Source organism: Vigna angularis, chromosome 5 (genome assembly GCF_016808095.1).
Source record: "Vigna angularis cultivar LongXiaoDou No.4 chromosome 5, ASM1680809v1, whole genome shotgun sequence".
Taxonomy (NCBI): domain Eukaryota; kingdom Viridiplantae; phylum Streptophyta; class Magnoliopsida; order Fabales; family Fabaceae; genus Vigna; species Vigna angularis.
Window position 1 is genome coordinate 4,314,280 of NC_068974.1, and position 15,304 is coordinate 4,329,583.

Sequence of the window (15,304 nt, forward strand, 5' to 3'; positions counted from 1 at the left end):
AATGGGGACAAAAAAGTTATATGACTAGAAAACTAAAAAAAAGTCCACAGGATTAAAATGACAACAAAAAGACGTACATGAATGGGGACAAAAGAAATTATATGACTAGAAAGCTCATATAAAAAAAGTCTAGACTAAAATGACAACAAAAGTCCTGAAACAAAGTTGATAGATTGGTTTATTCAAGTTAGTCTTAGGTTAATATAGACAAAGTTAAATCAAGTCCAAATTAACCAAGTTGTTTAGCTTGGATTTAAGTTTGGTTGCATCTAGATAAGGCTAGATCGTGTTGTTGAGTCGAGTTAGGCCCACAAAATGTTTAGTCAAATCAGGTCTTTATAAGGTCTAGATGAGCATACTTCAAGATGAGGCGAATTAGACATACTTCATATATCAAGTTGAGTATGGTTTACTCAAGTTCAATTAAGTCGAGTTAAATCAAGTTGTACTCATCTTAAGCCTAGTCGAGTTGGGTCTGCATTAGGCCAATTAGAATCAAGTCTATGTTGGACAAATAAAGTTAAGTTTACATTAGGTTGAATCAAGTCAAGCCACATTGGACTAAGTTGAGTTAAACCACCCACCTTGGATTGAGGCAAGTCAAATCTATGTCAAGCTCAGTCAAGTTAATTTAGACACACGTCCAATCGAGTTGTCATAGGCTCACATCAGGTAGTGTAAAGTCAGGCCCACCTCAAATTGAGTCATACTAGGCTTGCCTAAGGTAAAGCTAAGTATGACCCACCTTAGGCAAAGTCGACTCAGCTCACCTCGAGCCAAGTTGAATCAAGCCCACATTGGATCAACTAGAGTTGTGTTCATGTCTGCTTCTTTATTTGTGTTCGTTTTCGTGTTTGTGTTAATATCCTTATAAATGTCAATGTTAGTGTTTGTATCCATGTTCGTACTTGTGTTTGTGTCCATGTCTGTGTTCATATTTGTGTTGGTGTCTGTTGAAGTAATTAACAAACACTAGAAGGGGGGATTGAATAGTGTTAATGGAAAAATTCTTTTATCATCTTTTTTGATATAGCACGTTGCAGAGGTTTACGATTTTCTTTTGAATACTTAGACACTACCTAATAAAAGATTATATCAAGAAGTGCTTTTATCATGTTATTCAGAATGTACACTACAGAGTTTATAAGAACTTCCTATGTTTAATAGTAATAGATTAGCTTGGAAGGTTCTTACATTTAGAAATAAAAACACATCTAACAGGTTTTGTAAAAGAAGCATTTCGACAAAAAAGAAAGTAAGTGCACAAATATTTTTATACTGATTCACTTTAACTAAGCTGTCGAGTCTCATTCGTAGAAGATTTCACTATAATCCTCCAGAGAGGATTCCATTGTATAAATTAATAAAAATATTTACCTTTTATAAATGATAGAACAACTATACTAAAACATCAATTTTGGTCTCCCAATTAAAGAAAAGTTTAATAATATAAATCTATCATACTTTCTGTTTTACATCATAATTGTGTATAGAGATATATTTCACTTTGATAACGAATATAAATTTATTAATTTTATATCGACTTAATCAATTTATAAATATTAACAATTTATGTTATTATACAAATATTTAGAAAACACATAGATACAGGTGCGACATGTAATAATAAATAGTTTCTATTAAAATATAAAATAATTAAATAAAATAGTTTAAGAAAAATTTTACTGTTATACGGAGTTATACTTATTTATTCATTCTTTTATACTACATTATATATTATCAATGTGTTATTTTTTGTTTTCAATTTTTTTAAATTGAAAAAAAAAATAAATGATGTGCTTTATACATAATTAAGAAACTCATTTAAAAATATATTTTACTTTTTTTTAAAAATTAATATAATTTTTTTAAAAAAATATATGTATACAAATAAATATTCTTTACTCACAATAAATATGAATTTACTTCGTATATTAACTTGATTAAATTATAATATTATTATCTATTAATATAATGTTTTATTATATGCAAAGAAAACAAACACGCGATAGCACACATGTGGTTTTATTAATATATAATAAAATTCTCTCATTTTCTATAAAACTTTTATATTTTTTTAATCATATATCAACTAACTGTTTTATTTATGCAACATAACAGTATAAAAAAATGTAAAAAAAGACTACATATCCATTAAAATTAACTACACGCAAAATAAATATTTTCTTTTCTTTTTTACACAAATTATTTTCATTCAAATTGTAAATTGCGTACATCAATAATAAGAAATGATAATCCTGTATTTAAATACATTTATTAAATTTATAAATTAATATAAATATTAAAATTTAACAGATATCATACAAAGAAAAGGGAATATGGCAATGATAATAATGATTTTCAATAATTTTTCTTTTTTTTTTGAAACCTTGACTTATCAACTAGAAGAAAAATGTTAGATATTATGACTTTTAGCAGGCTATCTCTCCTCTTTATACCATTCGAGCTTCCACTCTAATGGCTACCTCTCCTCTCTCCATTCCTCTCAATGTTATCAACTCTCATCATGCCATTGCCAACCCCTTTGTTCCAGAGGTATGTGCTGTCCACCCACATCCTTATTTTCTCACTCTACCACTTTTTTACCTTCTAAGCCTTCAGAATTGTAAAAAAGTTAGACCTTTTGAAACCCAGAACTATTTGGCATCATTGGATGGCTTGGGAAGATTTAGGAATTATAAAAACCGGAAAAAAATACTTTTTTTTTTCTTTTGGGTGATTAAAAAGATTATGAAGTTTTTTCCTTTTAGTTTGAGATATATGAATTGTGTTGCTAGGCTTTGTAGAGCTTAACAAAATGTTTGGAATTTGTGGGAAGGAGAGAATCAATTAGGTCTGTTTTGGTTGAATAACCTTTTTTTTTTCAGTTAAGAATTTGGTTTTGGGGTTTACTTCATGAGTTGACGATGTGATGGAAATGAATAAAAGCTGGTTTAGAGGATTCAGATTTTCGCTTCTCTCTGAGAATGTTAAAGAGAATGTTTCTGTTGAATGCGCAAAACTGCTTGGATCAGTTGAAATGGACATTTGAATTTGCATTCTTGTTTCTTCTAAATGGAAAGGGCACGTGGCATATGATTTGAATTCCTTTTTATTCCTCAAAATATGTATATTATGTTCTTTCCCTGAATTTTAGAGATTATCTTCTGGTTTTCTGAGCCCAGAGTGTTACGAACCTTTAATTTATTATTTGGAGGAAAAATTCTGATTTTGAAGTGGTGTTTGATTCACATGCTGAAAATGCTTGTGGATTGGTAAAGAATAGTAATGGTAAATGGTTTCCTTTTCTTGTAGTGCAGGTTGTAACAGCAGTAGATGCCTTACATTTAGAGTTTAGGGCTGTGGATAATTTGGTTGCCTGCAATACTACCCGTGTCCTTAGAGCTTTTCAGAATGCTCGAGTTGGATCTCATGTAAGCTTGCATAACCTGTTTGCAAAGATGCTAAAATATTATTGTATTAATAATTATTTTATATGATGCCCATCATGGGTTTGAGGCTAATAAAACTTACTTTACCTGTTTTTAGTGTTGTTGCTAGATATGCCTTTTAAGCCATTGGAATGATTTTTCTGCCCTCCCATATTTGACATTCAGTTCACTCAATTATTGAACACTTATCGCAGAAGGTGCAGATAAATTGCAGTTCTTTACACTGTAACTGATATGTAGCAAAGAGGAAATGAAAGACTCTCCTTCCCCTAAAATGGATAAAATAAATTTCTGTGAAAGTGAAAGCTTTATCTGCAAAGTCATCATCTCATTAGTTTACTTCTGTTTCTCAGTACTCTGTCCTAAATTTGTTTGTTAGGAGCTTACGTGTGTGGTACCATGGTTGGTCACTGTCATCTTTGTTGGATATAAATTTCTATTTGCCTGTGAGCCTTGGTAGTTAACACAATCATGATATCAAACTTTTTCATTATAATTTCTGCAGAATTAGTTATTTTCTGTGTTGTGGATTCAAATCAGTTCCTAATAATTTGATTATTGTTTATGTTCTATCAGCACTTTGGTGGTAGCACTGGTTATGGTCATGATGAAGCTGGGGGTCGAGGTGCTCTTGACCAGGCTTTTGCAGAAATTGTTGGGGCTGAGTCAGCTATTGTTCGTTCCCAGGTTCTTAGTTTTCCAATATGTTCCTTTTTGGATATTTCCTTATATATTTTGGATATGTTACGTACTCAGGTACGTAAACTAGCCCAAATACAACCTCTCACACTCTCACAACAAGCAATATAATAATGAAAGAATGATAATGGACGAATGAATCTCTTTTATTGATGGTAATATCTGGGTAAACACAAGTAAACAATAATTGGGAGCATAACCTCCTTCAGTCAACCAATAATTGGGAGCATAACCTCTGTCAATTATACTGAAGCATAACCTCCTTTGCAAAACTCAATAATCAAAAGCATACTTTTAACCCTAGACTCCCTCTTTATTTATATTAATTATTTCCCGCCCAACTTGTACTGAATAATAGCAATTAATCCTATTTGCTATAATTACCGAATATATTTATCTTTATTTACTATAATTACTTATACCGAGTATTGCCCTAAGATATGACCTTGATTACTCTAATTATCTTTTGCGGAATATCTGCTCAGAATATCTATCTCATTATTCTAATTGATTTCCCGTCCATCCCAATTGTTGTGGCAGTTCGGATGCTTCCTCACTGCTTCCAACCGTTCCGTATGGTTGCTCCTGTTATCAGCCGTTCGGTTCGCACGCTCTCTGCCTCCAACCGTTCCGTCCGCACTCTCCCCGCCTCCGACTGTTCGGTCCGCACGCTCCCCGCTTCCAACTGATCGGCTTGGTCGCTCCCCGCCTCCTACCGATCGGCTTGGTCGCTCCTTGCCTTCTACCGTTCGGCCTGCTCGGTCCCTGTTGTCCACTACTCGGCCTTCCACCGTTCGGCCTGGTCGCTCCCCGCCTTCTACCGTTCGCCCTGGTCGCTCCCTGCCTTCTACCGTTCAGCCTGGTCTCTCCCCATCTTCCACCGTTCGGTCCCCTTCTCTCACCGTTCGGTCCCCTTCTCTCACCGTTCGGTCCCCTTCTCTCACCGTTCGGTCCCCTTCTCTCACCGTTCGGTCCCCTTCTCTCACCGTTCGGTCCCCTTCTCCTTCTATACTTTCTTCTCTCATATACTTTCCAAACCTTATCATTATCCACCGTTCAGCCTGGTCGTCCTGGTCACTCCCCCTCTTCTACCGCTCGTCCTGGTCGCTCCCCCTCGTTTAGCGTTCAGCCATACCTCTCCATGCCTTCCACTGTTCGGCCTTTACGGTCAATATCGTTCGGCCTCACTTTCCTCCTACCTTTCTTCTCCTTCTCATTACCTCCCACCTTATACCCTAACAGGATATCATGAGTTCAGATTCAAGAAACACACTAAGCACTTGTGGGGAAAAAATTGCATGCATCTATTCGTTTTAGACGGCACTAGGTATATGATTTATAATATTCTCATCTGTCAACAGTTCTTCTCAGGTACTCATGCTATCACATGTGCTTTATTTGCCCTCCTGAGGCCTGGAGATGAGGTAACATTGTTTATCACATTCTCTGTTTTTCATTATTTGCTAAAAGTTACCCTTATACCGTTGTAGAATATTTTTCTGTTGAATACTTGTATTTGTAAGTAGAACAAGGTTTAGACTGATATAGCTGGCAGCTTTTGGCAGTTGCTGGAGCTCCCTATGACACACTAGAGGAAGTAATTGGGAAAAGGGACTCTGGTGGACTGGGTTCTCTCCAAGATTTCGGGGTGAAGTACCGAGAAGTTCCCGTATGACACTACATACTAATACTTTTTCTGGCTGTAATTCACTAGTCTGCTTTCTAAGACTCTTCTTGGGTATTTTGCTCCAGCTTGCTGAGGATGGTGGACTTGATTGGAATTCACTGATGAGTGCTGTCAAACCCAAAACAAAATGTGCCCTCATACAACGGTCATGTGGTTATTCATGGCGCCGGAGTTTGAGTGTCAATGACATAGCAAGAGCAATAAAAATAATCAAGGTTAGGTTTCACAATAAGGGGTACCTTTGCAGTTTATTTCGTCTGTGCTATTCTCCTTTAAGGCTGTAACTTTTTATACTTGTACAGGTGCAAAATCCCAGCTGCTCAGTCATGGTGGACAATTGCTATGGTGAATTTGTTGAAAGCATTGAACCTCCCATGGTGGTATGTGATAACTTGATAGTTTTGGCTTTTGTTGATTTCCTGTATGTTTAGTATTACATATTTATATTGTACATTGGTAGCAGGGTGCAGATTTGATTGCAGGCAGTTTGATCAAGAATCCAGGTGGAACAATTGCACCATGTGGTGGATATATTGCTGGGAAGCAAAAATGGGTTGAAGCAGCTGCAGCTCGTCTTTCTGCACCTGGACTTGGCTTGGATTGTGGCTCAATTCCAGGTGATATCATGCGAGCCTTTTTCCAGGGATTATTTCTTTCACCTCAAATGGTTGGGGAAGCAATCAAGGTACTGAATTCTTCACTTTAATCAGTAGATTGTGCTTTTCTTCTTCATGCTTTGTAGTGAGACAATTATTTAATCTATTTAAGGGTTCCTTCCTGATTGCTGAAGTGTTGGCATCTAAAGGATATAAAGTGCAGCCACTCCCCCGTGTACCCCGTTCTGATATAGTTCAGGTTTTCTTTCTAAATCTTCTGTTTTCTTAAATAAAATGTTGTCTGCATTTCTAGCAAAAAGTTGTTACTGGTTGAAATACTATCGATGAATTAGAGAACTATTTAAGTCCTATTTGGATACACTTTTCAGTAAGTACTTATAGGATAGAAAAATGACACTGTAAATGAGTCCAGCTTCTGGTAAGTTGATAACTTTTAGCAGAAGTTAGATTCATTTCACATTTTCATTTTCTTCTGTAAGTACTTATTGATCAATTTATCTTTGATAAATATGATAATTACTAAGATGAAAAATAAAGTTCATCTTCAATGCAATAGGCCGTCCAGCTAGGAAGCCGTGAGCGTCTCCTTGCATTCTGTGAGGCTGTTCAGAGAAGCTCTCCAGTCGGTTCATATACCAAACCAGTTGCAGGCACCACTGCCGGATATGCATCAGAGGTCTACTCAGATTTGTCTCCCCAATCTATCATCTTTTGTCAGTTTTGAACCTTTTAGGATGTTTTACTCTACTCTCCTAGTCATCAGTATCAACCCTTTTATCAATCTCAGGTGATCTTTGCTGATGGGACTTTCATTGATGGAAGTACAAGTGAGCTTTCGTGTGATGGACCTCTTAGAGAGCCTTTTACTGTATTTTGTCAAGTAAGGTCATTTGTATCATTCAATAATACTGATAGAAATCTTACATCGACTAGAGATAAGAGAAATCCACAATATATAAGTGAACAATATATAAGTGGAGGCAAACTTCGTCTTATAAATCGGTTTTATAAGTCGAATCATTCTTAAGATCTCACTTCTTAAGGTTTTAATTTGATTTTCTAAATGCAGGGTGGCAGCCATTGGACTCAATGGGGACTAGTCCTTGGAGAAGTTTTGAAATCTCTTTGACAGAATCATTTTTGAGAGAGTAAGTTCATACAAAATTTCAGTATTCAACATTCGGATGATGGAGTGATTCAGATTAGTACGGATACAATCACACTTCACGAACACCAGTTAAAATTTATATATACCCTCACTGGTAGAATTTGTAGCTAGTGTTTAGCTAGTTTATCGCACTCTTCATTCTGTTTGAAAAATGTTTGCGGGGATTAGATTTTGATGCTTTATAGTTTGTACTTAGTTGATCATTAAAATCTTGTCCAGAGTTGTAGAAATTCAACACAAGTAATTTCTCATATTTGTATGTGTAATCTTTAGTAATTCAACTTTCATTTTTTGTTTTTATATTGTGCAATGTAAATTTTGTCCCCAAATAGGTATTGAATTTCCATTCCTTTCAAATTAACTCTTTTTCTTTTTAGGAATTAAAATGTTACAATTTAATTTGTTTTTCTTCCTTTTAATGTATTTACTCGAAAATTATACAAATTAAGAGTGTCTATGAATTGAATTGAATTCGATTGATTTTAGAGAGAAAAATTATCTAATCCAATTACCATGGTCTTCTTAATTCTTTAATTAGTTTATTTGGTTTAAGATATGATCCATTCTAATTTATGACAAGACGGTTTGCATTTGATCAGTTTTATTTATTATTTTATTCCTTTCTTGAAAAAATACATTAAAAGATATAGTAAGATATATCTTGGATATAACAAAAAATAGTTAGAAACATCAAATATGTCATCTATATTTCTTTTTTTGGAGTTTTAGTATGTCAGTTTAATTAGGATGTCAAAGCTTGATACTAAATTTATTAAAAAAAATAATAACTAATAGTGGTATAATTTTTTAAATATAAAATATTAAAGATGATACTTACATTTACTGGTTACTCAAATGGGTAAAAGAATTTATTTCGTCATAAATAAGTATAATTCTACACGTATATTATAAGAAATAAAAATATAAACTTTAGTGGCGTGATAAATTAAAAAAAAAAACTAAAATCAATATAAATATTTTAGTTTTTGTTTATTATTTAGGTTTTCAAAATTTTTTTATTGATTTTCTAGATTTTTTTTTTCTAAATTGTAAATGCATAATATCTAGAAATATATTAAATAGGCTACTAAATGATATTTAACTAATTTATATTGTGTCGTAATAAGTTTATCGTTGATAAATTTTCAATATCATATCTGTATTTTTCATTACAAAAAACCATATGAATTGTATTGTTTAAATAAAACTATGATTAAAATCATAATATATTAAACACTTTTGATTTAATAATTTAATTTAACCATTTCTAGCACCTACGTATTTTCATCATACCTAGCAATAATAACTCTTAAACTTTGTTGTTGATGGCATTAGTGATGATGTAAAATATAATTAATTATGCACATTAAATATAAGTATTACTATCGCAAAATGACTATAATTTTATTCTTAAAAAAAGTGGACCATGTTGTCATTACCTAATGAAACAGTCGTTCTTTTACTCTTGATTTATTTTCATATTAATTATTTTTTCCGACTAAGAAAAAAAAGTAATGGATTTATTAAGAGGTAGGATACTGTAACTTAAGATCACCGCAGTTTTAACTTTCTAATTAAATTCACTAACGTTCTCAACTTAAGCATTATTTATATTCTTAATTTGTTTCTAAATTAAATATTTTCATTATCTTATTAAAAGTAGAGCATCGGAAGTGTTAAACATTCTCTAAACTTTCATTTATACATTAAACAGATCTAAAAAGCTCTTACTTAAATATTTATCATTTATACATTAAATAGTCTTTCTATTTAATATTTATCACTTTGATTTTTCTTTCTATTTTTTAAATATTAAAAAACGCCGTGTCTCTTCTCTTACATAGAATAAAGCATGTGTTGTAGGGGAAGAAACGTGCAATTTCTGCATACTTACAGAATTAATGTAAAGTATTCTTTTTGTATATTCAAACATAGATTTGAATCACTAATTTCAACGAATCTTATCTTTCTTCATTTGAATGAATTGGAAAGAGATTGATTAAATGAATTTGGAGATAAACTTTTTTTATTATTTATTGAAGTGAATTTAGAGGTAACTGAGAATAGATTTAAAAATAATATTTATAAAAATTAACGTAGAATTTGATTGATGTAATAAATTAAAAAAAATTATTTTTAAATTCACTTATACCTACTTCAAAATCCATTCAAATAAACAACAACAAAAATTAAAAAAAAATTTATCTTTAAATTCTCTCAAATTCAATTACTCTCACCCAAATCCATTCAAATAAATAAAATTTTATATAGAACTTATAGATTTAAAAACATGATATGAATGATTGTTGTATAAATTAAATATTATTGTTGGACTTTTCATAATTTCCAGAAAGTTGTTGATCCGGACTTTGACTGTGCATCATAGTGTTCTCCATCACCAGTTTAATCTATCACTCCCTACTACGGTACGGCAAGAATTTAATTGTGGTGTTTATTACTTTCAAAGTACAATTACACAAATCACCAAAGAAGGTAAATCAAAGTTCGGTAACATCGCCATTGCTGTTGTATTTCCAAACTTGCTCATGATTTGTGTGATTATATTTCTGTCGTGGTACTATCATATGGTTTATTCACTTCTTTGGAATGATTTTGCTTCTCTGAGATACAAATTTAGTGTACATGTTTGTTTTTTTTTTTTTTGTTGAGTGCATTTATTCATTCGGAATCTCTATAAATCTAGATTCATGGCTTCACTTTTGGTTTAGGGTGCAGAACAGAAGGTCATATAAGATTTAGTAGTTGTGGTGTTATAGTCAGTCACACCATTCACTCGAAGTGAGTTTTTTTTTTTCTTACCCTTTTGTTGAGATGTCAGGGAAATACACTTGTTTTTGGCAGAAGTGTTATTATGCTCGATCAAGGGCGAGTTCTGTGCTCTAGAAGGTGTGACTATTTAAAAGGGGTTTAGGGTTCTTGGCAATGAATGGAGGGGTTTAGGACATTGATTATTGGAGGGGTTTAGGAGAGTGAGTATTGATGGAGCGATTTAGGTAGTTGATTCCATAACAGAACGGAATAATGGGGATTAATGAGGCTGTTTTTGTAGAAAACGTGGTACTAAATGAGTGATTAAACTTGGACCTTCTAAACATATGATAGGGGTTCAGTTCCTAGCTATGCAAATAGAGCAACACCAATAGGGACAGAAGTTGTGGCTTGATCGGTACTCTATTTCCCTGGAGAATAGTCTCTGTGATTTTTGGGTGTCTCATCTATGGTGTGGTTCAGTTGGGACAGTCCAACATCGTAGTGCCTGATTGTTCTGTATCACAACTTATATCTTTACCTCTATCTTGTGATTTTGAGTTGGATGCAAGAATTCTTCTTTTGTTGTCATGTGAGTCATTTGATAGAGACACAGTAAAGCCTGGTCATGAAAAGAATCAGGGTGGTATAAAAGACTATTTGGTGGGGTTTAGTCAATCTTGAGCTGTTGGGAGAAATGGGTAGGGGAATGTAATAGGAGTAAGGCAGACCATCAGTGGAAAAGAATGGAAGTATTGAAGTTTCATGTTCACCGGTTCACCAGATAAGTGGAAAATGAATAGTCAATTTTCATAGAAGTAACAAATGATCAACTGACTCACCATCGTGAAAATCGTACTCCAAACTTGTAAAATTAATATCCTTATTGTTAACTGTCATTATGGTAACTGATTATAATGTTCATATTAAGTGTTAACCATAAATGAGTCTTTACTAAAACTGGTTATGCTTTGCATTACAGTCCTATGAGCTACCTTTCACGATATTATTATCTTCAGCTGAGTTCCCTTGACCACATTAGTCATCCTTTTGCAGGTTCAATAAGGTACTATCAAGCTCAACATCAGAGACAATCAAATGCATCCTGCACAGATCGTGTTGTATGGATCCACTTTGTGCGTCATGATAACAGTTCACTTTGCTATGAAGCTACTCGCAGAACATGTTTCAAACTGGAGGAAACCAAAGGAGCAAAAGGCCATAGTAATTATAATCCTTATGGCCCCATTGTATGCTGTAGACTCCTATGTTGGTTTGATCAATTTCTTTGGAAGTGAAGCATTTTTCACACTGTTGGACTCCATTAAAGAGTGTTATGAGGCTCTGGTAAGATTTATACAGATAATTTTTATTATGGTCTACTGGGTAACCCTTACTAGTATTTTCATGCTACGTATATTTAAATTTAGTTCATTTTAGAGATTTAATGCATTATAATTCAGTAGTTCACAACTTACTCAATGTGTTGCCAACAGGTGATTGCTAAGTTTTTGAGCTTGATGTACAGTTATTTGAACATTTCCTTGAGTAAGAACATAGTGCCGGATGAGATCAAGGGAAGAGAGATTCACCATTCATTTCCGATGACACTTTTTCAGGTGGTTGATACTCAAACTTTTTTGTAATGTTTTATGAATGTGCTCCGCTGGATAATTATGTTTGCAGAAATGGTGCATCACACAAGTGAAGTTTTTGCAGTAGTAGATGTATGGCCTGTTGGACCATGTACGAAAAAGGGGTGCTTTATTCGTTAGTATTATCCATTACTGGTGTTATTTGTCTTTCCATTGTGATAAACAATGAGTCTGTATTGATAGAAAAAGATATCATTAGAAAGTTGATTTAGGCCTAACTCAACTTTATAAAATAGTTTGTAAGGTGAGTTTTACATCCAGTTATATATTATTATTTGGTTATTTTTATAGTCAATGTGGAATCTGCAAGATACAATAGAACTTCAGTGAGAGTTATACAATTTCAGGCATGGTACTTTGACAGTCACAGAGTATTTTACTGAGTTGAAATCAATGTGGGAAGAGTTGGAGCATTATAGATCAATTCCTCGGTGTGTAAGCCCAACAACCTGTTAGCTATGAGAAATGCTAGATCATATAGGCAGCACGATTATGTTATGCGGTTTTTTTATGGGTTTGAATGTCTTTGAGTGGAGTTAGATCACAGATCCTGCTCATGGATCCACTCCCAACTCTTAATCACACCTTTTTAATGATATTACAACAAGAGCAGCAGAGCGAGCAAGAAGTATTAGATGAATAAAGATCAATATCATATTTCTATCATATCAGCTTTATTGTTTTTATTATTTCTCCTCTGTTACTTTGAGATATTGCATTTTTAAAGCCACAACTAACACTGAGACCACTTACACCGTATTTGATGTTTCCTTTTCAGGGGCAACAACCTGGTTTTCTATACACACACATAATATGACTGTGAAGTGACATTAGGATTTAACATAACAATAAATATGTTTTATTAAAACCACCATTTGTAGTATATTAAAAGTTAAATAGCCTGCCTGTTTTCTTTTCTCTTTATTTTTCATAAAAAACAAAATCTAACTAATAGGGTATTTTAAACGAACAGGTTTTACATGTTTTCCATACTAAGCCCTCACTTTGGAAAAAAACTCTAGTCATTTCTTCTTGCCAAGTGAAGGAGAGATCTAGTTACGTAGTGCAGGCGGGGTTTTGTGCATAACGTTGCATGCTTCATAAGATACTTAGAATCATCTGCAACACTTGTTCGTCAATTAATTACACTAAACATTGTAATGCTTACATCCCTGAACATTTCTACTTGTCATGGCCACAATCTGCAGCCTCACACTACACGTTTGGACCATAAGACACTGAAGCTTCTCAAAAACTGGACTTGGCAATTTGTTGTGATACGTCCGGTGTGCTCAATCCTGATGATAACACTGCAGTATTTTGATGTTTATCCCAGTTGGGTCAGCTGGGCAAACACAATCATCCTAAACATTTCAGTGTCACTTGCACTCTATTCTCTTGTTGTTTTCTACCACGTGTTTTCTAAAGAGTTGGAACCGCATAAGCCTCTTGCCAAGTTTTTGTGCATAAAAGGAATTGTCTTTTTCTGCTTTTGGCAGGTATGATCCTATGCCTTAGCTTGATATTTTGAACCATGATGGATAAACAATTATATAAGATTTTGCTTCTGTAGAATTTAGATTGTTCTATTAAAATTCATATCCTTTTTTAAGATGAAATGCTTTATCTGGTTTGGAATTTCTAATTTATCATCACTGCTAGTCTTCCGTCTCTGCACATTACTTAGTTAACTAATTGATTCTAGATTATAGGCCTGTTTAGGTAAATCACTTGCTTATTGGTAGAAGAACTTATAAAAAATTTCTAACCAAAGAGGAAATAAATTCAATTGTTTTCATACAAGTTGTAAGTCATTTTCATGAACTATCCAAAAACGTTTATTTGAAATAAGCTGAAAACAGCTTATACACTTAGCATATGCTGTTATATTGAGGACTAGCAATAAATAAATCCAAATAAACAATAAATAAGTTCTTCCAGACACACCCTATGTATATTGAGGACTAGCAAATTACGCTTAAACTTATTCAGGATTCTGAACTATACGCACGAAGAATCCTGGAAATAAGGCATCTCTGTGTTATATATACAAAATTGTGATGGTTTAGTGCAGATGATATATTAAGTTAACTGCTAATTTCATTCAATTATGCAGGGAATTGTGCTTGATCTCCTGGCAGCATTGGGAATAATCCGATCCCGTCACTCCTGGTTAACTGTGGAACGCATTGAAGAAGGCTACCAAAACATTTTGGTTTGTATTGAGATGGTTTTCTTCTCTATATATCAGCAATATGCGTATACAGCTGCACCATACAAGGCTTATAACGAAAGTAATGTAGCTTTAGATAAAAAGTCAAAGTGATTCCAGGACAAGGATTGTTGAGTACTTTTAAATTCAATGTATTTACTTTCTATATCAGTGCTGATCCTCACTTGTGCGTGAGACAATAAGTAAATAAATGTGCAAGAAATGCCAAAGTCTTTTGAATAAGATGCAGATACATTGACACTACTTCTAAAGATCTAGAAAGTTTTGTTCCACACATTTCTGCTTTCATTGTGTCTGTGTTAATTCGTTGCATACCTTGTTATTTTTGTTGGTCTAAACTCCAATAGAAACCCTTGAGTTACAAGCTATTTACTATTACATATACTACTATAGCCATTTTTTCATGTGCTTCATAACCTCTTTCATCTTGCAATTGCAAAGAAAGTATGTGTAAGGAATGGATTGAATATGAAGGAAAGTATAGGGCCATGAAATCACGGACTCAATTTATCATTCCTTTTCTTTGCCAAGGATTTCAGTCTGTAGGGTTGTACTTTTAGATATAACCAGTCTCCAAGTGTGCGATATGTTTATCAACAAACTTTTTCATCTTATTTTGTGCTTCCAAAAGGTACGTCTTCAAGTCGTGGAGAATATCGTCTCTTTCATGTGTTAGTATGTTTGTTTACTTCTTCTACTGCTAAAGGTACTGTGGTACCCTTTTGGAGATGAGATGGGTCACATCCATATAAGGCCTTGAATGGTGTCAATTTAGTGGAGCTGTTATAATTGGTGTTGAAGCAAAATTCAGCCCAGCTTAACCATTAAGGCCACACTTTTGGTTTGCTTCCTGTCAAAAACCATAGATAAAAATAATTTTATTTACAATTTTAGTTTATCCTTGTCATGAGCGTACTTATTGAGTCACACAACCACCATTATTATTTTATGGTATCCTTCCCACGTGTCTTTGTAAGACCTTCCACAAAATCTTTTGATATGTCAGACCAAACATCTGTGACTT

The 15,304-nt window shown here is 33.5% G+C and overlaps 2 protein-coding genes across 3 annotated transcripts; both read left to right on the forward strand.

Moving 5' to 3' along the window:
* The first annotated feature begins 2,402 nt into the window (after positions 1-2,402).
* Positions 2,403-7,921, forward strand: LOC108339712 (uncharacterized). The gene is made up of 12 exons (XM_017576907.2): positions 2,403-2,556; positions 3,321-3,434; positions 4,029-4,139; positions 5,513-5,575; positions 5,707-5,820; positions 5,904-6,053; positions 6,141-6,218; positions 6,302-6,523; positions 6,607-6,693; positions 7,012-7,131; positions 7,243-7,335; positions 7,525-7,921. The coding sequence occupies exons 1-12, from the start codon at positions 2,479-2,481 to the stop codon at positions 7,582-7,584; spliced, it is 1,290 nt and encodes a 429-aa protein (XP_017432396.1). The 5' UTR covers positions 2,403-2,478; the 3' UTR covers positions 7,585-7,921.
* A 1,985-nt stretch (positions 7,922-9,906) lies between these two features.
* On the forward strand, positions 9,907-14,523 carry LOC108340725 (uncharacterized). 2 transcript variants are annotated; one of them, XM_017578267.2, is made up of 5 exons: positions 9,907-10,049; positions 11,449-11,739; positions 11,889-12,011; positions 13,256-13,546; positions 14,164-14,523. In XM_017578267.2, exons 2-5 carry the CDS (start codon positions 11,491-11,493, stop codon positions 14,371-14,373), a joined length of 873 nt encoding a protein of 290 aa, XP_017433756.1. In that variant the 5' UTR covers positions 9,907-10,049; positions 11,449-11,490; the 3' UTR covers positions 14,374-14,523. The 2 variants fall into 2 exon arrangements, with proteins under 2 accessions (XP_017433756.1, XP_017433757.1); XM_017578268.2 differs by having other exon boundaries at positions 9,961-10,116.
* Positions 14,524-15,304: the final 781 nt, after the last annotated feature.